General features: G+C 44.3%; 1 protein-coding gene across 1 annotated transcript in view; it reads right to left on the minus strand.

Annotated features, from left to right (window-relative positions):
• Positions 1 to 16,277: 16,277 nt before the first annotated feature.
• Positions 16,278 to 26,377, minus strand: part of LOC107298008 (ATP-binding cassette sub-family B member 6, mitochondrial-like) — a gene marked incomplete at its 5' end in the record, with an annotated part of 21,059 nt that continues 10,959 nt past the window's right edge. The window contains 8 exons of the mRNA XM_015827371.1: positions 16,278 to 16,572; positions 18,290 to 18,358; positions 20,765 to 20,859; positions 21,834 to 21,946; positions 23,363 to 23,537; positions 25,192 to 25,296; positions 25,488 to 25,545; positions 26,008 to 26,093. Of these exons, the coding sequence (XP_015682857.1) occupies positions 16,278 to 16,572; positions 18,290 to 18,358; positions 20,765 to 20,859; positions 21,834 to 21,946; positions 23,363 to 23,537; positions 25,192 to 25,296; positions 25,488 to 25,545; positions 26,008 to 26,093 (996 nt within the window). The remainder of the gene's footprint in view (positions 16,573 to 18,289; positions 18,359 to 20,764; positions 20,860 to 21,833; positions 21,947 to 23,362; positions 23,538 to 25,191; positions 25,297 to 25,487; positions 25,546 to 26,007; positions 26,094 to 26,377) is intronic.

Below are 26,377 nucleotides of genomic sequence, written 5' to 3' on the forward strand. Positions count from 1 at the left end.
GGAATTCTGGGAGTTGAAGTCCACGAGTCATAAAAGAGCCAAGGTTGCCTACCCCTGCCTTAGGTCATGCTCTTTGACCTATCCCCAGATTAGTTTTTTCTGGATGGTTGATGCACCACTTGCTTTTATCTGCCTCCAGATGGTCTTGCTAGATATTCCATGATGCTTTCCTAGATGGCATTAGAAAAATACAAGAGACAAGATTGTTGCGTGTAGTGGCTCCGAATATGACCAATTCCGTTTGCTGGTTCACGTAATGGAACTCTACCTAGTTTTAGCATCCTCTGGAAAATCACCTAACAGAATGGGAATGCAATAGCCACTTCCACTTGGAAATTGGTGTTTCAAGACATAATATTCCTAGATTGGAGAAAATATAATCATCGTGACTTGTAATTACCAGTAAGTTTTATGTATCGTACTTCATGAATTTGACTTAGTTTATGCTGTCATATATTTTTCTGCCTAGAGGCAGGGTGCTCTACAATTGAATAGTGCAAGAAGACCTTTTGTCATCTGAATCTCTAGGGAATAAATTATGAAATAGTAGCAAAATCATGTTATGAATAATTATAAACACTCTGCCATGTTCTTCCAGAGATTATTTTTTTGAAAGGGTGAAAACACCACAGACTGTAAGTTTCCCTTACAAAGAAACCAATCTGATCCCCTCATAATTTTATATATCCATTCTTGCAACCAAAATTGCAGTAAAATATTCTTTTCTGATGCGGTCACTGTACACAGTATTCCAAGGGTTTTGTTTTTTAATGATTCCCTAAATTTGATTAATAATATTCTCTACTGATTTGTGGGTGGGGTGGGGTGGAGGTCTGGCATAGACATAAGTGCTAATTGGGATTATAAAGGAATTTCCTTTACTAAATTGGCAAATAATTTAGGATTCGTGGGTGCTGGTATCCAGGGCTCAGTATTTAAATGCCTCTCATTCACATGGACGGAAAGCTTGCTTTGTTGAAATTGTTTTAAAGGAGTGTCCAGATTACAGAAAATTTTAATGTGTGTCTGCTATTGAAAAGGAAAATATCTTTTTTCCAGAAGGATTATTAAATTAGATATTTCTTAAAATAAGAGGTATTACTTATAGATGGTTGAAATCAGACCCTTAAAATGGAAATTTCAAGCAGTGTAAAAAAAATTCTTCAAATTGTATTAACAGTTTTGTGTTTATGCTATATAAGGCAATGAGTCTAGAATTTGCAAAGTCAGTTAAAATAAAGATCCATAATATACACTTCTTTCATCAAATGAGGCATCTGCAGGGAAAGCAATAATAGTCATATAGTCAAGATGTCATCCATGACCATACAACTGAAGCCCAACTTTTTAAAAAGTGCATTGTAAAAAAAGGAGCGAGGCTTTGATCACACAGTTGCCCCTATCTTAACTTTTTTTACTTGACGGCAGATGCCCCCATAGCCATTTATTGTAAGATTACAAATCCTAAAAAAAACCCATTCTGTATCTAAAATCATATTGTTTCTCGCTAAGGGAGAACAATTAGGATAATATAACAAAAAGAGCCAGTTCAGTATATGATAGTTAGTATAGCAGGCACTGGGCTAGAAAGTGGGAGATGGTGAATTCTAATCCCACGCTAAGCACGAAACTAGCTGGATGACCTTGGTCTAGTAGTCATTTTCTTTCAGCCCTAGGAAGGAGGTAATGGCAAACCACTTCTGAAAATCATGCCAAAAACACTGCAGGAACTAGTCTAGGTGGTTGCTAGGAATCAACACTGATCCAAAAATAGCTGATAAAAATAAATAGATGGTATAGATCAGTGGTGGTGAACCTATGGCACGCGTGCCAGAGGTGGCACTCAGAGCCCTCTGTGTGGGCACACGGGTCATGCCCCGGAGATGGCAACCGTCCCTCTTCAACCAGCCACCCGCTAACTTGCCAAGGTCCCACGTGGCCAGATGCATCCCAGCACCCATGCGCTCACTGGCCTCTGTGTGCGGGGGCTGATGGTGTCAGGCAGCAGCCGCCCCGGCCCCTGCCTTGCCTTGTGACAATGGCACCGCTGCCCTGCCTCATCTTGCCTCGCCTCATCCCATAGGATGACCCTCCTGCCCACCCCCCACCTGGCAGAGACCCCCTGGATCTCCCCCAACCCTGCCCGGCCCCCACAGGCATCCCTCCCCATGAGCAACATCAAGGTGATCACGCCCACCTTGGCCACACCTACCCAGTCTGCCATGACCACCACAGCCATGCCCACCCAGTGTGGCCACGCCCACCTGGCACCCGGCGATAAATAAGTACGTTTTGGGTTGCCGTTTCGGCACTCGGTCTCTGAAAGGTTAGCCATCACTGATATAGACAGACAGACAAGGGAGAAAAGATTGGCATGGCCAAACTTTTCCCCACAAGAATGTCAGAAGTTAAGAAAGCATAATCATGAGTGATTATGATGTGTTGCTCTTCCTAACTGGCAGGAAAGTCCTGCCTTAGCTACCAGTAGAACTCAGGGGAATCTCCTGTCAGACTCAGGAGATTATCTTCAGTAATAATAAGATGCAAGGCATTATGAAGCAGTCAACCCAGATTGAAAATGTACCGTTCATCTAATTAATTGTTCCGATCATAACTGCATTGATAATGTGATGGGGTAATGGTTAAAATTCATTTATTGTTGTTTAGCGACAGCTGCTTTGATCAAAGGAAGAATCTGCTTACTGTTATGTGCTTGATTTCTGTATTTCAGTTACACGCTAGCAATGGTTGACCTAATATTATGAGCAACTCAACATATACTACTGTACGGATAGATCCAGAAATTCAAGTCCCACTGAATTCAGTAGGACTTACAAAGAAACATGCCTAGGACAGCTCTTTTTAATTTTGCTTAGGCGCAGCTGAGGAACAATAGCACCAAACTCAATTGTGATTTCACTTTTGCTCATTGAATGTTTCTAGAGAAAAGAGCAGAGGTTGCTTGGCATAAGCTGACATCAACCTCAAAACATTCTTCTGGTGCTAGTAGCCAATAGTGCTGTAGTGTATATTTTATATTTATAAGCTACTTGTACACCATCCCACTCCAGAGACTGAAGGCAATTTACAATAACACTAAAAGTAATATTAACCCCAACATACTAACAGTAAAAAAGTTGGAATTTAATCAAATTTAATTTAATCGAATTTAATCAAAGGGCACGAGCACCAAAACCCCGACAGAAGAAAGTGGTATTTGGAGTACTTCGTGAAAGGCCAAAAAAGTGTGAACCTCAAAGGAAAGTGGTTCCAAAGCTGGTTTCAAAGTTGTCCCTCAGAGGAAGCCTCTCAGTTCTTCACAACATTTAATGTGGGGATCCTCAGCATCGATCTCTCAGGAAGAACACATAGAATGGGGCATATCCAGATGGAAGAGGCAGGTCAGAAGGTATATGGAGGTCAAACTATCCTGGGCTTTAAAGATCAAAACCAACACTTTGAACTGAACCTGGAAACCCACCGATGATCGATGCATTTAGGTCACTAAACAGACCTTTGCAGAAAAATACCTGTGTAGTTCTTCTGAGTGCTTTATATCAAAGGAGCTTATTTTCTTCCGTGCAGGGAGCTACGAATGCCTGACTCCTGTACAGAGAAATCACTGTGAGAACCAGCTGAAGCGCAGACCAGGACGTGGCAAGGGGCGGAGCCAGCGCTCAACAGGACACATGCGCCACGAGGAGCCACCAATAGGATTCTGTGAGATACATTTTCTGCCCCTGATAGTGGTCGCGCAGGATCTGAAGCACCTGCAAAAATTGCACTGCATAGGTGGGTGTCTGCCCTGGGTCTAGAGAGAGTTATAGGGCAGTGATGGCAAACCTTTTAGGGACCGAGTGCCCAAACTGCAACCCAAAACCCACTTATGCATCGTCGGGTGCCGGGTGGGTGTGGACCATTGGCTGGGTGTGGCCAATTGGGTGGTTGTGGCCCATTGGGTGAGTATGGCTGCGGTGGTAACGGCAGGATGGGTGGGACTAAAAAGTTCAATCAATCAATTCCAACTTTGCAAGATCTTTTTTTTCCCACGAGAAGTTGAAATTGACTGATTGATTGGACCTTTTTTTTTTTTTTTGCACACGGCGGCGGAGGCCTAAAGCGAAAAGTTTTTATAAAACCCAGCTGAAGGCCTAGGACTGGGGTGACGGCGCGCGTGCCCACAGAGAGGGCTCTGAGTGCCGACTCTGGCACCCGTGCCATAGGTTCGCCACCACTGTTATAGGGCAATGAGACTAGAAAGACTTTGTCCTTCATTGTGTAATAAATCATTTTCTCTGTTAACCTAAACCTGCTTCTGCTGCTTCTTTCCTCCAAAGCGCCATCATAAAAGATGGCTGCAGGAAGGAACGTCTGACTAGGCCTAAATTGAAAAGGTGGAACAGTTTGAAATTTCGGAAGGCAAAATGTAATAGACAATGCTGATAAATTCGGGATGAGTTAAGACTTTGGGGGCAGCTAGTTCTCATTTTCTTAAACCAGACGTTGTGAAGCTGCCTGTGTCCTCAGCTCATGTAGATCGGTTTCAAAGATCTTGCTATTTCCGCTGTTTCTTTTCCTTTCACAGATCTCCATGGGTACAGTCCATGCCCACAGCCGCTGCCTCTTGTCAGTTCCAGTTCCACAGCTGCCTACTGCGAGCTCAACAAGAATACACGGCGGTGTCATCGCCAGCAGGCTCCGATGTACAAGTTGTGCCGCATGTATCAGACATGTGATCATGCAGTACTGATTGCAGGTGGGGAGTGGTGCTGGGGAGCTACTAAGACAGCGGTTCTCAACCTATGGGTCATGACCCCATTTGGGGTCGATCGACCATTTCACGGGGGTCGCCAAGCAAGGCTGTCCGCCATTTTTTTGTCACCATTTTTTTTGTCCGCCATTTTTTCCCCCCTTTTCCGGCGGGTGCCTTACCTTCCTTGGGCTGGGCCAGCTGGTGGTCGGCCTGCTCTGTCTCTGCCGCTTGCCAGCTACGCCTCGGCCGGCGCAGGGGGCGGAACCACGCATGCGCGGCACTCCCGGGCAGGGAAAGTCCTCGACTTACGACCGGCTGGGTAGTCCTCGACTTACGACCGGTTTAGTCCTCGACTTACGACCATTTTAGTCCTCAACTTACGACCGGTTGGGGGTTGCGGCATTAAAAAGGTTGAGAACCACTGTACTAAGAGGTGCTCATCCCCATTTGGAAGTGGTAGCAAAAGGGGTATGGAGAGATGAGTTTGAACCTCTTGACCACTGCAACAGATTCTTTTGGAGAAAGATGAATACAGGCAGGGACTATAGGAGCTCTTGTATTGTTTTGATGCATGTTAGCTTAAGGTGCCTAGTACTGACAGTCATTCTCTTCCAGGTGGCTGGCAGGAGCAGGTCACCTATCCCCACCATGCCCAGAACCTGTTGCTTTTCTACCAGATGCTTCGACGAAATGGTTTCCGCCAAGAGCATATCAAGGCTTTCTTTGCCAATGAGGGACAGGCTTCAGGTACTAAAACAAGTGAGCTAGAAGGGGTGAGAAAGTCCCTTGTTCTAATGTGGAGGGGAGTGGGATCGACGGAAAGGAGAGCTTCTCAGTGTTAACCATGTTTGTGGTGTGTTCTGAGATGGGGATCCCGTTTTTCAACAGCAGTTGTATCTCCTTTCTCTTCCTCCTCCTACTCTCCTTCCCACCATACATACAGTAGCTCTTTGGATTCGAAGAAGACACTCTTGGGTGGATCATCTGTGGATGTGGAAGTAGCTTTGCAGTCCCAGTCTGGAAGCACAAAGTTTAGCAAAGTTGAGACACTGGAAGTCCAATGTTGTAGTAACTGTGGGTGTTATTCTGTGATGCTGCTCACAGTTTTCTGTCAGTTTACTATACAAATACATACTCACTCACAAGGAGATACAACTTCTCACTAATTACCATCAGGATTCCAAATCAGTTCTTGCATTTCCAAATTCCACTTCCCCATGGCCGCTGAAAGGTATATTATCAGTACCATAATCAATCCACAATCGGCTCCAGATGGCATGTCTTTGAGAAGACAACCACTGGATCAATAGGTCTTTTCCATAAAGGAGGCATGAATGACCCTTGGAAATTAGAGTTGTAAATAGAATAGATAATGGGAGGGATTGGGTGGGAAAACATCAACCAAAAGAAGAGTAATGTCAGCTGGCCCTTCCCCATCTTCTTTCTGCAGTGGAGATGGGAAATGTGCAACCAGCCACAGAGAAGTTGGTAATCCGGTCCCACTTGGCACTTATCTGCCGTAGCTTGCACTGTGCTGACACTCTGGTACTCTACCTCAACAGTCCAGCTTCCAGTGATGGCACCATGTTCTTGTGGGATGCTAACCATAATGGCATTGTGAGTAATAATAATAATAATAATAATAATAATAATAATAATAATAATAATGATGATGATGATGATGATGATGATGATGATGATGATGATGATGATGATAAAGTTGGAAGGGATCTTGAAGGTCATCTAGTCCAACCCCCTGCTGAGGCAGGAAACCCTATACCAGGGGTAGGCAACCTCGGCTCTTTTATGACTCATGGACTTCAACTGCCAGAATTCCTGAGTCAGCTATGCTGGCAGTTGAAGTCCATGAGTCATAAAAGAGCCAAAGTTGCCTACCCCTGCCCTATACCATTTCGGACAAATGGCTGTCCAGTTTCTTCTTAAAAACTTCCAGGGTTGGAGCATTCACCGCTTCTGGAGGCAGGTTGTTCCACTGGTTAATTGTTCTAACTGTCAGGCCATAAAGAAGTGATTTAGCCTGCCACCTAGCCCTTTTGAGGAATGATTTTTACAGCTAAGCCAAGCTCCTCTCTCATCATTAGCTTATATAAGTAAGTCCTTAGATAGGTCTCCATTTGGCCGTTTGCATGTGGTGAGGGTTTCATTGGCTGGAAACGGACAGTGAAGTGAATCGGACTTGTGGAAGGAGGAGGGGATATCCTCACCTGTCCCAACATGTTCTGGGCAACCCAACAGGCGGGAGAAGCTGACAGACTTGCAGGTAGACTCCAGCCCTCTCTTCTCATCTGTCCCCTTCAAAGGCCCATCTAGCTCTTTCATCCTTGCCTGCAGGGAGAAAGGCAACAGCAGCTTTTGCAGAGGGCGCTGGCCCCGGCTTGCTCTTTCCAACTTAATCCAGCTTCTTTTAACTTCAGGGTGGGAAAATTCCCTTGATCTCTGGACCGTAAGAGTTCAGGTGGGGGAGCCGGGACAGAGGAGTCGGTGCTAATGAGCTGCCCTTTCCCCCACAACAGGCTGATCCTAAGGAGCGGTACGCCATCTCGGAGCTCTTAACTGACTTGGAAAGCTGCAATGCCCGCCGGGTCCTGCTCTTTCTTGACCAGAGCTATCCAGGGCCATTGGTAAAGAAGCTTCAGGCATCGCAGCGCCATCCCAATGTAGTGTTGGTACATAGCACCACTGCCCTCCGAAGTGGCTCAGCTTTTGCTGAATTCTGGGCAGGACTGCAACCTGACCAATGTCTACTTCAGCATACCTTGCCGGTAAGGACATTCATAGGTATAAGAATATTGTTTATTAGAGTTAAAGTAAATTAATACTTGTATGTATTATAATCGGATTGTTTTAGTTAGATTTGGGTTGTTCACGTGATTACTCCTGTATTTAGTTCTGGGAAGTCTACGGGGGGGGGGGGGAGGAAAGGGATGAAGGGATAGTTTTATAGAGAAAGATTAGGGGATAGAAATTAAAAAAAAAATTGATGTATTTGTATATTATAGGTAAACAATGAAATTGTATTGAAAAGAGAAGATGCTCGGTTGGTACCCCAAACTGCACTCGAGGAGGGGTTAAGAAGGGTATGGGATTTAGGCAGGTGGAAAGGAGGAAGGAGGAGAGGTTGTGGGTCAAGGCGGAGGAAGGAGAGGAAAGTGAATGAGGGTGGAGGCAAGACGGGGGCTGCCGAGCGTCTCTGAAAATGTATTGATTTTTTTTTTTTGCTTGTGTATGTGTGAATGCATCATATTGTTATTTGTTGTTCAACTGTAAAATTAATAAAAAAAATTATATATATAAAAAAAAAGAATATAAGAGGCTCGATATGAAGTCTTTTGCACCATCTGCTGTCTCTTTTAAGCAGGCGTGTCAAAGATTTAAACTGGGGCTCTCTAACTACCGGTATGCAAAGCATGTGCTCTGACAAGTTGTCATCTCTTAGAAGATTGTCAATTCTAAACGAAGTGTAAAGCCATGAAAATAATATTACAATCCAATATTAATGTTGGAATTTCAGATGATTTTACAACAGGGACATTATTTAAGAAAATTTGTATGGCGCCCAACTCATCACAGTGATTCCAGGCGGCTTACAGAAATAAAACCACAATACAAAACCCTTACCCTCCTGGCAACAACGATCAAACCAACTACTTGGTGGGCTCCGTATCACCCTGCTTATTGGCAAAATCATGTCTTCAGGGCCTTTTGAAAGAGTGTCAAAATGGGGACCATTTCTGCAGAGATGATGTTCCACAGGGAGGGAACCACCACAGAGAAGGCCCTTCTTCTTGGACCCACCAGACAGACCTCCTTAAAAGAGGGGATTTTACAACAGGAACTTCACCCGGGATGGCTTTTAGCAACTGGGATAGAATTGTTAACAGGGCGGCTGACCAGAGTTTTCTTCCAACTGCACAATGGGGAAGATGGGAACAGATCTGTCTTCGGGAGTAAATTGGCCACTTTGCACAATGAAAAGTGGCACATTATAGCACATTACCCTTTTTTGTATAGATAAGCCGGTTTCTGATCATCTGAAACTGAAACTGAAAACCAATCTCTTCTGAAGCAGCATGTGCTGTATGTATGGGTGATTGGCAAGAATGTTGTCTCTAGGGCAGTGATGGCGAACCTTTTAGAGACTGAGTGCCCAAAAACTGGCCCCGCCCCCACTCCACCCTCCTGGCCCGCCCCCGCTCTGCCCCCATCCCCCGCCCCCCCTGCCCACAGGACCACTCACCGCCTCCACGGTCCGCCACAGATCTCCCAGGCAGCCCAGCAGCGCTATGGCGGCCACACCCTCTGCCCGCACCCTGCAGCATCAACTGCATGATGGTTGTGAGGGCAGTTTTGTCTACACTGCCTGGCTGCCATGTCCTTGCCTGTGCTACGCTCAAGGGTCACTCTCCTTCAGGGGGGCTGCTGGAGGGTCACTCTCAAGGGTCACTCTCCTTCAGGGGGGCCACGCTCAAGGGTCACTCTCCTTCAGGGGGGCTGCTGGAGAGGAGGGGGTCGCGGGGGGAGGCAAAGCTGGGGCAATAGCATGTATGCCCACAGAGAGGGCTCCGAGTGCTGCTTCTGGCACCCGTGCCATAGGTTCGCCACCACTGCTTTAGGGTATATAGTCAAGTGCTGTTGAATGGCAACATAATAGATACAGGCCATATTTGCCTGGCACATGGAACAAAAGACTATGAGAGTGAAGGTTCGTTCTCTGAGCTTGAGGGTTGGTTTCCAGCCAGGTTAGGCAACATCTTCAGCGGCGTTTAGTGGATGTCTGTGTCAGTGTTCTACTTACATAGGGGATTCAGGTGTGGGAGTGTCAAGTGAGGGTCTTGTGATGGGCCAGATGTGAGTCATCAGAGGGAGACTTGTGATGGGGAGGTACTTCAGGTCAGGGTCGTTGGAAGGTGTGAATTAGTGGGTAAGGAGTGAGTCATCAGAGGGAGGCTGGTGATGGGTCTTGTGATGGGTAGATTATATCAGATCAGGGACATTGGAAGGTGAACTGCTGGGGGGGGGAAGAGGGGCTTGTGGGTTAGTGCTGTCTCCAGATGGCTGTTCGATTGATTTGGATTCTGAGGGGTTCATATGCTGGTTGTAGATCAATATGTCTGTTAATGGAATTGCTTGTGGAGTGCCAGGCTTCAAACACCTGAGCGTGGCGGGTGGTAGTGTGATTATTTTAGTGTTGCTCCAATTGAACTGGTGTTGTTTGGTGTCAGTATGGGTAGCCATTAGGGATGGGACAAACATCACATGGGACAAACATCACATCAGTTAAAAACCAGGATCCACGAACACCGGCTAGCAGTCAAACGCCACAATCCCAAATCACTACCCACACTGACACCAAATGTTCAGACCCTCAAGCTCAGAGAACGAACCTTCACCCTCATCCTACACCCGAGCTACAGATATTCGCCACTATTGCAAACAAAACGCTAACTATATTTTAGCTTACTGAATTCTGCAAACCAGCCCATGTTATGTCAATCTGGTAGTAAACCATGGTTATACTCTCCTCTGAAAATGGTTACATTTAGCATAATGTTATAGTTCATCTGGTTTCAGAATCTCTGCCTTGAAGAGAAAAAAATAAATGCTAGGCCTGCAGAAATAGCCAGCAAAGTAGTCTTTTGATGTGAACTGGATGGAGAATTTGAGCTCATTTGGATGGAGAACTTGGGTTTATTACATCTTACTTTTTAAAGTTCTGCTAAAATGTTGGATGTGCCTAATTGGAAAAAGTATTTCAACCATAAGTGTTTAAATTCAGTGACTTACATTTAGTTGCTATACCTTCAGTTGTAATCAGTGGTAACTTAAGTTGCAACTAATTTTTCCAAAAGATGTAAGTGAAATTTGTGCAATTAACGTTCTGCTCCCAAACAAGGAAATTTTTCTTGAAGTCTGCACAATTGAAAGCAGATGAAAACCTATGATGATCTGATTTTCCTTTACTGAATAGCTTTACAGGGTGATGATATACAACACGGGTGTCAAACTCGCGGTGTCAAACTCGCTTGCGTCACACGACGTATCGCGACATTTTTTGCCTTTGCGGAGCTGGGGTGGGCAGGGCCTGCGTGTGACGCATCCAGCCCACTGGCCGCCAGTTTGATACCCCTGATATACAAGTCATGAACTGAAGCATCCCAATGAAATTGATTCTGGAGGTTATCAACTACCCTTCATAGTAAAGCCAGTTTCTCCTGTTTTTATAGGTGGGTTCGTGGTCTGCAGTCTTCGCCTCTGGTACTCCAGTCCAGTTGCTCAACGTCACGTTAGCAGGAGCCCCTTGCCATTCTGTGCCACCCTTAGGAGAAGAAGAACGCCAACGTCGCTACCAGGGCTGCCAAAATCTTCCCACCATGTTGTGGTATCAGAGTAGGCACCAACAGGAACTACAGCAGGATGATTGATTATGGTGGGCACTGTCTTGGGGGTGTCTACAAGGCCCAGAGCCTTGTTCTGTAACCAGAGGCCCTTTCCTCCAAGGAGTTTTTTTTGGCTTTGAGGGACCCAGATGCAATTAACACCAACAGTCATCCAATGGGTGGATATGATACTGTTGCTGGATGTTGCCATAGTAGGGAGAAACTCTCCAAGTAATTTGTCTACAGTGGACTCTACAAAGTAATTCAAGTTTCCAAGGCAAAAAAGAGAAGCATACGTGCCAGTGTTGGTTCTTGCATATTGTTAAACATAAACAGAGATGAGAAACTGTTAGAACACAGATGGGGAGATGAGACTGGAAGATTCCAGCTATAAGTCAGAATATATTTGGAGGGTGGGGGGTGGGTGGGAAACAGACCTCTAGGGTAACAAGTAATGCTAGGGAGAGTAGGCAATGCACAATGGAGAAGATACAAGTGCAAAGGAGTAAAACATCTACCCCAATGGAGAAAGTACAAGTGTAAAGGAGTAAAGCATCTACCCTAATGTACAAAATGTACTGCTCTCTTGTGTATAGGAATCTCACCACCACCACCACCACATGCATATATCAATTTCCCCCTCATATTTTTCTCCTATAATCCTCAGAGCATCCTGGTGAGACAGAAGTGGGCGAGAAGAACAAGTTTTGAAACAATCAAGCTCTTGAATAATAAAAAAAACCCCCACTATTCTCAATTTCCAACTGTGGCTGTTTACTTGACATGGACACCAATACCATTAGAATTAATACAGGGGTGGGTGAATGCCCTCTTGCTGCTACAAAGGGAATCTGGCAAAGAACCTCAGGAAATAGAGCTACCTATTCCTGCTTTGGAAAGAGTCAAGAACTTGGGCTGGACGTTGGGATCATCCTGATGTGATCGTGAGCCAATGTACTCCTAATGAGCTAAATGTGCTCATTAATTTCTAACTGAAGCCATTATTTCCCTGTTGTTTCAATAACTGCAGCTGCAGAATTTTAAACTATCTTATCACCCGAATTTTCTTAAATATAAGTCCGGTCATGTGGTGCCTCGACTTACGATCACGACTTACAACCAAAATTCCACTCCCAATTGTGCTCATAAATCAAGAACTACCTATAATATTCATTGTTATGTCCCAACTGTGCTCATAACTTGAGAACTACCTATAATGTGCATGTAGAACAAGGCTTTTCAACCAGTGGTACGGGTACCAGCTGTGATACATTGGCACCTGGCAGGTGGTACGCGACCATCCTAGAAAAGTGGTAGCAGGGAAGGGAAATGAGCTGAACCGGTGGCAGCACCGCACAAGCCTGAGCGAGAGATGGCTGGAGCTGCAGGGCTGTCAGGGCTCATCGGAAGCGCCAGGATCAGCGCTACTTCGGGACTGTCAGGGCTCAGTGGAAGCGCCAGGATCAGTGCCAGTTTCCAGCTGGAGCTCGGCGCTGATCCTGGCGCTTCTGCTAAGCCCAGAAGAAACACCGATCAGCTGGAATGTTGCAGCATCTCCAGGATCTTGTGATTTACATTCAGATACTTGGCAACTGATTCATATTTATGACGGTCACAGTGTCCCAGGGTCATGTGAAGTGACCAAAACCTGCTGCAACCACCCAGCAGACGGGGGGAATAAAAACCAAACACCCCTCACCCCACCCCCGCTGCCAATCGTCCACAGAAATGCTCACAACAATGAAAACCTCGGACAGGAGGAAGAGCGCCGCCGGGTGGGCAGGCAGGTGTCTTGCTCGGCTGTGCCTTGGGGGGCACTTTTTTCAGTGCCATTGTAACTTCGAACAGTCACTAAGCGAACTGTTGTAAGTTGAGGACTACCTGTACTTCATCACTTTTTTCCTTTTGGTCACCATGTTTTTTCACACCTTGCTAGGTGACTAGTGGTACTCGGATGTTGCCATATCCTAAAAGGTGGTACAATGGGTGAAAAGGTTGAAAAGCCTTGATGTAGAAGACACTTTTGGGTAGTAATTAAAGTCACCAGGCTAGAAACTGGGACACCACGAGTTCCGCCTTAAGCATGAAGCCAACTGGGTGACTAGGCCAGTCCCTCTCTCTGCCCTAAGAAAGAAGCAATGATAAACTACTTCTGAGTAAAAAAAAAAAAGAACAACACAAGGACTTGTCCAAGCAATCATCAATTAAGACTGATTCAAACACACAGACACAGACATACACAGCACATGTGGATAATTAAACTTGAAAGTGGAAGTATTCTGATATACAGATAGTTCTCACTTAACGATTGCCCTGTTTAGGAACCATCTGGAATTATGACAGTGCTGAAGAAGTAACTTTATAACCGGTCTTGCACTTACCACCTTTGCAGCATTCCTGCAGTCACATGATCTAGATTCAAGCGCTTCACAACTGGCAGGCATTTTCAACTATTGCAGAGTCCCAGTTAAGTGACTGCTGTTTTTTGCACTTCAGTTTTCCAATAAGCAGAGTCAATTGGAGAAACTGGCAATAAAATTGCAAGTTGCATTCACCTGTCTTGCTTAATGCCCGTGCTACTTAGTTGATGGAGTTGTCGGCCTCCACTGTGGTTGTTAAGCAAAGTCTACCTGTACTTTAGGAGAACAGGTTACTAGGAGGCTGCTATTTATTACCAATTTTTCCATAGAACAACTGATCATAGCTCCTCGTACAAATCAGCAGCCTGGTTTAGACATCATGCTAAGCTGTCGTGTGGCTTATCTGATTCTTTCGTGTGGCTTATCTGATTCTTTCTTAGTGTCTCATACAAAGAATATGATTTAAGGTAACTAAGGAATCGTATGCCTAACATCATCATCAGAAAACATTTTTTTTTTCTTCCCTCATCCAAAAATCCTTTAGTTTTAAAAATTTGCCTACTATAAGCAGAGAAGCTTAAGTGGAATCACCAACCTGTTTTCACTGGACTTTTCTAACAGCTCCCTTGTATTTGTCCCTTCAATTGATTATCATGCACTTTTTATGATTCAACACAAGTAGGGCTACTGCATTGTGGACTGCAGACTAGGTAATCAAAAAGTTAAATGGTTTCATATCCTTTTGCTTCCATCTAGTGGCTATCTTGATTTTTGCAACATGAGTCTGATACTTCAATCTAATTCTAAAGGGAGGCCACAAAGAAGAGGGAGTCAACCTATTCTCAAAAGCACAATGAAAGCAGGACAAGAAGCAACGGGTGGAAACTAAGCAAGGAGAGAAGCAACCTAGAACTAAGGAGAAACTTCCTGACAGTGAGAAAAATTAACCAGTGGAACAACCTGCCTCCAGAAGCGGTGAATGCTCCAACACTGGAGGTTTTTAAGAAGAGACTGAACAGCCATTTGTCTGAAATGGTATAGGGTTTCCTGCTTGAGCAGGGGGTTGGACTAGATGACCTCCAAGGTCCCTTCCAACTACTACTTCTTCTTCTTCTTCTTCTTCTTCTTCTTCTTCTTATTATTATTATTATTATTATTATTATTATTATTATTATTATTATTGTTATATGACTCAGAAGAAGATCTTACATCAGCCAGTAACCTAGAAAGAGTCTAAGTGAATAGGTGAGGGGTTGATCTAAATGTCAAGTATAAATTGTGATTGGGACATTAGATTTGAACTTGCAAGATTTGGATCAGCAGTGAGCATGTTAATAATAATAATAATAAAGTTGGAAGGAACCTTGGAGATCATCTAGTCCAACCCCTGCTCACGCAGGAAACCCTATCTAATCTAATTTAAGAAGAAACTGGACAGCCATTTGTCTGAAATGGTATAGGGTTTCCTGCCTGAGCAGGGTGTTGGACTAGAACAGAGATCCCCAACCTTTCTCAGTTGGTGTACCGGAGGGAAAAGCATTTTATGTGCATGTGCGTGCAAATGGTGTGGTGCTAGCGTCCGCGAGATCTCACTAGCCCTGCCGTTTTCATGCCGTGCCGCACCCCATTTTCACACCATGCCACGCCCCATGTTCGTGCCGCGTTATGCCCCATTTTTGCATGGACATGCACTAGCGTGAGTGGGGGTGAGTGTGCGCACTGGCCAGTCTGTCCCATGGCCCGGTGGCCAACAGTAGAGATGGCAGGCTTTCAGGTCCCGTTAAGTGGTGCCATTTGTTCGAAGGAACCCACAGCATGCCAGCCCTGTTGGATTGAACCAGTTGAGCAGATAATAGGAGAGACAGGTGGTCCTTCAAGTAACCAGGCTCTGTGTAGGCTCTCTAGCATTCTGCTCACTCAGGCCACGATCACCTTCCTCTGCTATAGGGCCCCAAGTAAATAATAATTGTCAATTCCCCATACAGCTAGTAAAGGTGAAAAGGCGTATTTCATCTTTCTCTATCCTACCATTTCCACCCACAGTGAATTTCTGCCCTTGCCTTGTTAATTTTACTACTGCCAGATATAAATAAAAATCAGATTCGTAATTATTAGTAAACCTGGCACTTTATGAATCTTGCTCTTCTCACCAACACAATGGTTGAACAAGGACTTTCAGTCAGTTAACTACTAAGTCCTTTCTTTTTAACCAGCGAGACTGAAATAAATGCAATCTGCACACTGATCCGAAAAGAGTTTTATGAAAATCAAACAGACATTTCAAAATCAGAACTTATGGAAATGCGCCTCTTTTCCCCGAGGCTTCCTCTGGTTCCACACACAACGCTGGCAGTACTTACAGCTGTTAAGTACTTTCCTCTCCCCACCTACCCAGTTCATCTTGTGAAGGAAGGCATTTGCCAGTGACGACGGTGGTAGGGCAAAATGGCCCTGGTCCCCTCCTCTTTCCTTCACTGACAACAAGTCTGGATCACCAAGCAACATCTTTTGCACCTGACAGCAGCTTGTAGGACAACTCTTTGTTGTCCCATTGCTATGAGCCAGGCTAAGAATAATAAGAGTCTATGCTTCCTCTACATTTGATTTCCATGACCACCTTGGTGGATCTGCTAAATGTTCTAGGGGCCAGAGCTTTCCCATTGTGTGAGAAGCCATCACAATTGTCCAGGGTAAGGTAGCAACCCCCCTCTTTAGCTCCAAGCTCCATCGCGCAGGAGACCTTCAGTGGTTCTTTAAGTTGGTGGGCTATGATTCTTCCTCCTCTTCAGGCTCCTGCTCCTCTTCAGGTTCCTCCTGAGTTTCAGGTTCCTCCTGAGTTTCAGGTTCCTCCTGAGTTTCGGGTTCCTCCTGAGTTTCGGGTTCCTCCTGAGTTTCGGGTTCAGGTTTATCCTCAGGCTCACCCTCCGCACTGCCTAATTCCTCCGGGCCAGCTTTCGATAGGCTGACCTTGCTGTCATTGTCTGAGCCACTAGGTACCTCACTTCCTTGTTGAGCCCACATGTCAGAGTAGAGGCCCCCTTTCTTTAGCAGTTGCTCGTGCCTGCAAAATGCAGCAAAAGTTAATTTGAAGGGCTCCACAGGAAGCACGCCCCTCGCTTACGCGGCTCTAGGCTTTCCCAGTGGAACTTTCCCCACACTGTGTCACGTATCTGTATCACCACAGCACACCACCCTCCTGTAAAGCCCGTCCTTTTGTCACAAGCTGTGACAGCTTTCCCAGTCTGGGAATTTGTCAGCAGGTTTGGCGACGGAGGGGATAAGCAGGGAATCTAGGGAGTCGCAAGAAGGGCTCAACCTCTCCTCCCCCGGGGCTTGTACAGTACTCTTCTCCATCCTTGGAATAGGAGGAAGGTATGCCAGAATGAAAATCACTGCCTCCTGGAGCAATCCTCTTACCTTGCCTGGGGAATGAGGGCAGTAAAGTCACTGCCCTCACCTGGGGATAGCAATTACCTGCACTTGCTGGTCTCTGGAGAGCAAAAGGCAGGGAAGGAAAAGGCAGCTCTCTTCTCTGCACCCTGCCCTGCTCCTCCCCTCCCCTCCCTCCACCCAGACCAGTGCAGATCTTTCACCTCTCCGGTTGGTTGCTGTCACGTGCAAAAAGAGGCAGGGAGGGTCCTTTGATAGACTGAAACTGATCCACATATTGGGGCTTCAGAAGGAGATTTTCACATGGAAATATCCCACCAAATGGGTTTCACTTGCGGCCTCTATTGAAGTATGTGTGTGGGGGCGGGAATCAATGCCCAGAAAATAGCACTATGATGGGGATGGGGGATAAATAAGGATTGTGCTGAGCAGGGTTGACCTATAACAGGGGTGTCAAACTCAATTTCATTGAGGGCTGCATCAGCACTGCGGTTGCCCCGGGTGGGTGTGGCCTACTGGGTGGGCGTGAATGGAGTGGGTGTGGCCTACTGGGTGGGCATGGCTAGCTCTACATTGTTTGCGTCAAGGGTGCCTGTGGGGGCCTGGGCAGGAGTGGGACAGATCTGAGGGTCTCTGGCAGAAGGGGGTGGGACCGGGGCAAGCGCCAAGGCATGGTCCATTTCTTCATTCCTCACAAAGGGTGACACCTCCCCGGCATGCACCCAGGGGGCGGGGCCGACATGGCAGGGGCTGGTTCCTGGCTGTTTCCAGACGGCCTTGTGGAGCTAAGACTGAATGCATTTCAGCATAGATGGCCACCACAAAATTGTACATTGGCTCCCGGCCGGCCTGGGTCAGGGCCAAGGCAGCGGGGGCCGTTCCCTCAGTTTCCAGGATGGCTTCGTGGGCCACATGAAACCACTTCGCGGGCCGCATCCGGCCCCCGGGCCTTGTGTTTGACATGTCTGACCTATAATTTGCACTTGGGGCTAATACTCCACTTCTGATTTGACTGCCTCAAGTAACCTATGGTAGTATTAGAAGCAACAATAATAATTGTCCTGTTGCCATGATTCCACTGTTTATTTTAAACTGGACTTGAAAATGGGGAAATTCACACTTCGGTTAATACTTGTTTGGTGGGGAGAATATAGGGCAGACATGTCAAACTCGCGACATGTGACGTCGCGCGACGTAGCAGAACTTTCCCACTGCCGGCAATGCGATGGGTGCGGTTTCCTCGTGACACATCCGGCCCATGGGTCGGCAGTTTGACACCCCTGATACAGGGGTTCACTTCCTCCTTTCCTAGGAATTGGCTTTCTAAACATGAGAAAAGCGGTTGTCACGATTTCTTTAAATCTCTGAGGTTTTTTACATTTGTTTACCTTCCACGCTCTACCACATGGCCGTCCCGGATAACAAGAATTTGATCAGCCTTAACTATGGTTGATAACCTATAAAGGACAAACAATTATTACTACTTAGAAACCAGTGTGTAAATTTCGACAGCTGTCAATAACATACAATACATGACATGTACACAGGTTGTCATCTCAGATATAATCTGGGGAAAGAACTATACAAAGATAATGCCATCACAAAATGTTTTTAAGAGTAATAGATCAGAAATGAGGAGGTGATAAGCCGCCTGGGAAAGCCAAGGAAAATCATCAAAACAATTAAAAAACGAAAATTAGAATATTTCGGACATGTGATGCGACACCCAGAAAAATACGGCATATTCCATTTAATCCTCCAGGGAAAGATTGAAGGCAAACGAGGTCCAGGCAGAAGAAGAACATCGTGGCTTCAAAATCTAAGTACTAGTTTGGACAAAACTCAGCAGCACTTTTTCGTGTGGCTGTTGATAAAAACAGGATCGCCAACATGATTGCCAACGTCTGATAACGGATATGGCACAAGAAGAAGAAGATGTACAACATAGCAACAGCAATAGCACTTATATACTGCTTCACAGTGCTTTACAGCCCTCTCTAAGTGGTTTACAGAGTCAGCATATTGCCCCCAACAACCTGGGTCCTTATTTTATTGACCTTCGGAGGATGGAAAGCTAAGTTAATCTTGAACTGTTCAGGACTGAACTCCTAGCAGTGGGCAGAGTTAGCCTGCAATACTAACCACTGCACCACCACAACTCAGTGTGTAATGTATGTAATGAGTAGAATATTAATTCAGCAAATCCAGTGCTTTTTTTTGTCATAGAACGCACCAGAACGGAGTTCCGGCACCTTTTTTTTGATGAATTTTCCAAGTTTTAAAAGTAACTTTTGAAAATTTGATACTTGGTCCACGTGGACTTGAATCGCCCTGTCAAGCATAGCAGATCAGCAGCAAAATCATTAAAATGGTGCATGCGGGCTGCTTGTGTGTCGAGTCCGATGCATGCGTACTTCATCCGCGCTGGTTGTGATGGCGCTGCTCGGCTTGTGGCACTGCTCGGCTTGTGATTGATTGTGTGGTCGCGCACTGAGTGCTTACTGCGGGCGGCGACTGTTATGTTTCATTACACAACTGACGCGTGGGTGTGTGTACAGTGATTGACTATGTGCGAAAGGTAAATAATTTCTTTATTTTAAAAAAATTGTTGGTGAATTGAAGATCTTTTTTTAATTTTTAGTGTAAAAGTGTGATCCCAAATTTAAAAATGAAAAAAAATATTAATTACTTCTCAACTACTGGTCCTGCTAAGAACTGAATATATATTTATTTTTAAATAAAAGATTAACAAGATGTGAGTTCCGGCACCTTTTTTCTTACAAAAAAAGCACTGAGCAAAGCTATCTTAAAATGTCCAGAACTCTATTGGATTTCTAGCCATTCCAGATCCTATGGTGCTAATTCAGCCACATGTAACAGCATTCAGGTGTGAGCCCCGACTGTCTATAATTTTTGTCTTCATAACCTTCATGACTAATATCTCGGGAAAAGGGGAGAGTAGCAGCAAATTGGTGAAAAGCCAAGGAAATCACCAGAGGTTACCTGGTGATTTCCTGTGGTGCAGGATGCAACAAAGACGAAGCAAAAGAATACAACTCAATATAAGGGAGCTTTGGCAATTCTCTGCTAAACTGCGTTTCTTAAGGGCAGGACTCATCCCTGAGGGAAATTGCGATTCCCTCTCCAGATGTTCTGGAATCTAATCGTAATATAGGAAAAAGGTAAAATAGAAAGCAGACAACTGCACATATCTCTTGGATACATATAATTCAAACTGTCACGCTCCATTTATGAGAAATTCTCTAAAATTCTCTTCCCCTTTGACAAAAATTCTAAAAAAAAATCTCATTCATCAAACTGAATGAGAATCGATAGAAACAAGTACAAAAGTCAAGGCAAGAATTTGACCCTCTTTGTAGAACGGGAACAGTTTTCCTTTAGCTAGGATTGTGCTGGTCAGAGTATATAGCTAGCTTAGGAATTAAGAACTGTTCCCTTAAGGGATAGCCTTCTGGGTAATGTAGTTTATGTTACCTGGTTATATCTGTGTTAAGGTTGGCCACTGAGAGGGTCTTGTGTTTTATTACGGGATATCCTGATTACGTGCCAGTCTGCAATCTCTCTATGAATCCTAGCCACGAGAGCTGGCAGCTCCGTTAGAATGGAGAAATTTATTTTCCTTTTACCTATGCGATGGGTCTAAATTACAACCTATATTCCAGAAGAACCTCTACAGTAACTGTAAGTTATTGACTTGAGGATGCCTGTTGAATAAAGTAATTTGCATGATTCGTCCATGGAGTTATTCTTCCTGTATCAAGTAATATCTAGCAACAATCTCCTTTGCTTGAGCCAGGACAAGGATTATGCTTAAAACCTCTTATTTAAAACTCCTATGTTACCTGTGAGCCACAATAATGGTGGTGCGATTGGCACATACTTTAGCCAGCGATGACTGGATTTTTCTCTCCGTTTTAGTGTCCAGTGCTGATGTTGCCTGTAAGAGTTAGCACATTGTGTAGGAGAGCAAAGGGGGGGGGGAAGAATATAGAGGAACGTAATGGACTCTGAACCTCCTTTTAGTGTCAAGTCACTGGCATATTAGTACCTATAAGCAACCCATATTGTTTTGATACCATGGTAAAGGGCTGAGAGATGCTCTTTGTAGTTCTATACTATTGTTGTGGGGAGAACTACTCAGGAACAGGTTATAAATGGTGTGAGGAACAGGGAAGGAAACATAATTGTAAAGACAGAATTTGTGATATTATCCTCCTCCCAAATGCTCCCAGAATTTCAGGCCTTGTTTAAAAAAAAAGGCATGGAAGGGTAAAATGTAAATGTAACTTGGATGTGGGAAACAGATAACAGTACAAGTAATACTTGATTTATGACCAGTCCCTTAGCGACCTTTCAAAGTTATGATGGACCTTCCTGGAGGTACCTATGCCCCCCCCATCACGACCGCACTTTGGGTGCTCAGTAACAGGGCCACATTGATGGCTGTTTGCAGCATTCCAGTCATGTAACCTTTTACATTGGTTTTGCAAAAAAACCCCAAAACCCAGCATTTACTTCTGGTTTTCAGCAAAACCATGCTCGTAATGAAGCACTGGGTCACTTAATGACTGTGGTGTTTGTTTAATGCCTGTTGCAAAAAAGGTCATAAAATTGGGTCAGTCATGTGGGTGATCATCATGAGTTACAATCATGATGGACAGGCTTCATTACCGTTGTAACTCAAAGACTACTTGTATACTTGCCACATACATGGTTACAATGTGGAATGCTTCTAGCCAGGATTCCAGCCAATCATGTGCTTTTCTAGGTTACTCCATGGGATATTACATTTGAGTCTTCTGTTCTCCCCTCAGCAAATATTCCATATCCAAAAGGTTGTTCTCTCTAATGAATGGATGGGCCTTCTCTGGGACTGAGACAGATATTAAGATAATACTTCTCCTCCGTTACCTCATCAAATAAGATGATGTCAGGGTTCTTCAAGATAGTGCGGGCAATAGCAACTCGCTGTTTTTCCCCACCACTCAGCTTCAGACCTCGCTCACCAACCTGCGTATCATAACCTTTCAGGCATAAACACAGAGGAAAGTAAAACACTATGTAAAAAAGGAAGGCCACTGAGATACAAATTGTTGCTTTCTGCTAATTATGTATGTGTACACTTTGAGAGCAAGCAACTAAATTTCATTTTTAATGTGTGCCATTGTGCCCACAGTAAAAAATGACAGTAAAGGTTATCTATCTATCTATCTATCTATCTATCTATCTATCTATCTATCTATCTATCTATCTATCTATCTATCTATCTATCTATCTATCTATCTATCTATCTATCTATCTATCTAATTGGCAGAGCATTTTAAATCTTTATGGCTATTTCTAGCAGTAGTAGCACCATCCAGATTTACTAAAAAGGAATATTTGGTGTTGCAGTAGATACTCTTAAAATTCCATCATTTCCTAAGCAGGTCACTTAAAAATATGAAAAGGAAATGGGATGGCTTTGCAAACTGGGATATAGAGGCCAATCTCATTTCTTTCACTAGTCAAGATCTCATTCATCAATTGGTCTTAGAGGATTGGTGGGATAGGGTGAGGCTCCTCAATTTTGGTAACTGTTGGTCAACTTTTCCTATCTGACTTCTCAGATAGTCCAACCCACAACATCCATACCCACAGAAAATGGGCTGGATAAAAATGATAGGAATTACTGTTCAACACACAGAGCCTGGTTACTTGAAGGACCACCTGTCTCTCAACTGGTTCAATCCAACAGGGCTGGCATGCTGTGGGTTCCTTCGAACAAATGGCACCACTTAACGGGACCTGAAAGCCTGCCATCTCTACTGCAGTGTCTGCCCTCTGGAACGAATTTCTCTGGAGATCAGAGTAACTCCCACCCTGATGGTATTCTGGATGGTCTTAAAAGACCTGGTTCTTCTCTCAAGCTTTTGGTTTTAGGCTGGGATAGTTGGAGCACCCTGTGGAATTTACACATTGGCTGAGTTTGCCAACTTATTCATTGCTTTTTAACTGAATGGAGTATTGTTGTTGGCTTTTATTTTGAGAGCCACTCAAAGTTGACGGCATTTAGATGATGTACAAGTCAAATAAATAAACAAACAAACAAACAAACAAATAAATAAATAAATAATAAAGGCTCATTTAGATTAGTTCAGATAAGATCAAAGGGAGTGCAAAATCAGATTATTGGTCCACACAGATCAAGAACAGTCCTGCTCCCCCACCGCACAGCATCTCAAAATGTAGATTGCTATTATTTGCACAGGCCTACAGATCTGTCAATGGCTTCAGTTTGGAATCTTTCCCATCTGCAGAAATTAAGGACTGAATCTGAGTCCTGTGCTCGACTATCAAGCAGACCATCCCAGGGTAATCACATGAGATCTCACGACAGGGCAGGGGGCGGAATACAAGCTTTACGGCAAACTGGTAGATAAAGTAGAGGTAGTCCTTACCATCAGGGAATGTGAGGATACGATCATGGATATTAGCAGTCATGGCAGCCTCCATAACCTCCTCATTGGTAGCATCAATACGACCATATCGGATGTTGTTGCAAATGGTATCATTGAAAAGGACAGTGTCCTGAGGCACTACACCAATATGGGAACGCACGGAGACCTGCTTTGCCTGTGGGTGTGAGCAGATGGAGGGTGAAGTGAGAAACTGTACAATTCACCTAGGTCAGTGGTATTAATACTTCGCGTGATCTTGATTCTATCCCTCCGTTAATGCAGCCTAGCACTGTGTTGGCTTTAAACTAGAAAACATCCCAAATAATGGACACTGGACAGGCTCGATCATCTCTGGGGAGTTTCATTATTATATGACAAAATTCTATGGAAAATGGTTTGACTAGCAAGATTAAAAAATGCCCATGGGACACTGTGTTGTGAACATGTACACTGTAGGAAATTATGCATCTTTTAACCTGCCTCAACTATTTCTGTCCTCTCTCTCTAGATTTTATCCATATCTCATTCCACTGCTTCCTAGACATTGATTCCAGTAACCAGAACAGATCTGATAAATGAGATAGATCCTTAAGGAAAGGTATAACCACAGGGAGTAATGGAGAGAAAATTAAGAGGATGGATTTGTGGAATCAGAATAATAAGAACAGACACCAAAGAGCTCTAGCAGACATGAAAGAACCAGCTGTCCTGTGATACCCTCCCACGCTGATCTCCCAAAGACTAAGGGCCATCTAACAATCTCCCTCAGATACCCCGTAGTCCTTTCCCAGTGAGCTTGGGTGGCCATAAGAGAAGTGGAGGCCTGCTGAGCACAAACCTTTAATCTACCTTTAAATGGAATCATATGTCTGTTGCTGTGGCAATAAACATGAACAAGCAATTAAGCAGCTGGGTTGTGTCATTAAGCCTTGAGGAGCTCTGAGAGGAGAAGCATAAGAGGGTATATAACACATGCAAAAGGTTATGCCAACTTGGTTCTATCAATGGGATCACACTGTACAGCAGGGGTATGGCATCTCTGGACCTCAGGGTATTGTTGATAGACAACTCCTGGCATCTTCTGCCATTGGATAGGGCCACTCGGAGTTACAGTTTTCGTTTTCTGGAGAGCCAGTTTTTCACTTGTACAGCCATTCATCTTCTGGACCATAAAACATGGGTAACCAAAATATTCCCCTATTTTTACTTTGACTTCACATACACAGAATGCATGTGAGTGATTAAACTATCTATATAACTTTCTTGCAAACGAATTCTTGTCAAACAATGGTTTCTCATATCCCCGACTTTAAACTGCTCCTATGCTATCCCTTTTGTGTGATCAAAAACCCCTCAGTACTTAGGCTTGTTTTCCTCTGACAGATGGTACTTCTTTACATTTGTGCCGTCAGAGCAGATTTTTTTTCGCCCTCAAATCTATTTATCCTAACATTTCATGGTATTTCCTAGCTGTTTAATTAGCATTTTGATGTAAAAATTCTTCAAAATCTCCAATTGCTTTAATCATCTCAAATAATTGGTGCACCAAGAGTCCTAATCAGTTAAAAACACCAGTCTCAATAGAGATCCCAGAAGGACATATTTAGCTATATTCCTCTGCTGACTGGTCCCAACACAGTAATGCAAAGAAGTGCATAGAAGCCATAGTAGGTAAGGTGAGGCTGAAATTCGCAATTTATCTAGACAATATTTGGGGATATACTTCCCATCCTCCTCCCACCCCACTCCTTTTTAAATGAACCTTCTCCATGCCTTCATCCACGATGGATGAGCCTTCTATTATCAATACTTTCCAGTGGCTTTGTTACCTTAGAGATATCCTGTCCATCTATTCGTATGCAGCCTCCCCACAGGTCATAAAAGCGGAATAGCAGGCGGACAATGGTACTTTTTCCTGACCCAGAGGGTCCCACCTGGAGAGAAAGAGAGAGAGCAAATTAACCCTACAGTAAGAAATGAAAAGTAGGGAGGCTAAAGTTTCAACATTTGTTTTTGGCCCCTTGTTTAGGGCCTGTCACTATTCCTATCAGATGGGAGACAAAAGAAAGTACTGTACGATTACGGTAGATAATTGCTTACAGCAGAGCCATTTCTATCTCCTTACCAGTGCTAGAGTTTGTCCAGGCATTGCGGTAAAGGAAACATCGTGTAAAATTTCCTTTCTGTGTGGAGAACAACAAAAGAGAGCAGTCACCCAACTTTCAAACTTCACTGCTCTCCTGAAGCAACCTGGGGAGACCTCCCACCCACGATGCCCTCCTCTGTTCCAGACACAGACTACTTCCTCCAGTTTGCTGGGGACTCAGCAGAATAGTTTGAATAACAATGACCGTGGTTTTTCCTAGGTTAAGAGGGGTTTTAAGAGACAGATAAAAGTAAGGTTTTTGAACTACTTTACTAATTCCCCAAACAACTTTCAGGAAAGGTCCCTATCTTTCTCACTTGTCATAATTCAGGAGGGAGATACAAAACATGTTTCTTACTGAGCTTTTATCTCCTTCAGAGTTGGAAAGCTTTAATGAGACTCACATTTTCACCATCACTATCCTATGTTGTTCAACCCTTCTTTCTCAGATTTAACACGCACCATTGTCACCATCAACACTTTTTCCTTCTCTACTTACCCTTCCGTGTAGCCAAAATGGACATTTTCAAATTCCACACGTCCTGCAAGAAATCGAAGATCTCCAGCCCCCGGTTCGTCCTTCACCTACAAGTTAACACATCCGTAATATCTATTAAGATCCTGACTAGCTTAAGTTGGCAGAGGAAGGAAGATTTGTCCCAATGGCCAAGAGGTTGCTCTTGGAAGCCATTTATAGTACAGAAATGGCATTCCTGAGGTAGAGCACTTGTTTTTCAATCACAAAATTCAGTTCGTAGCAGTTCCAATAATAAAAGCTAGATAGCAGACGATAACAAAGGTTTCTTTTGGAAGTCCTGGACAGTTGCCACCACGGTACAAAAGTCTGATCTGGAACCTCACATCTGTAC

The sequence above is a fragment of the Protobothrops mucrosquamatus genome, unplaced genomic scaffold, assembly GCF_001527695.2.
Source record: "Protobothrops mucrosquamatus isolate PMUCROS unplaced genomic scaffold, P.Mucros_1.0 scaffold3653, whole genome shotgun sequence".
NCBI lineage: Eukaryota > Metazoa > Chordata > Lepidosauria > Squamata > Viperidae > Protobothrops > Protobothrops mucrosquamatus.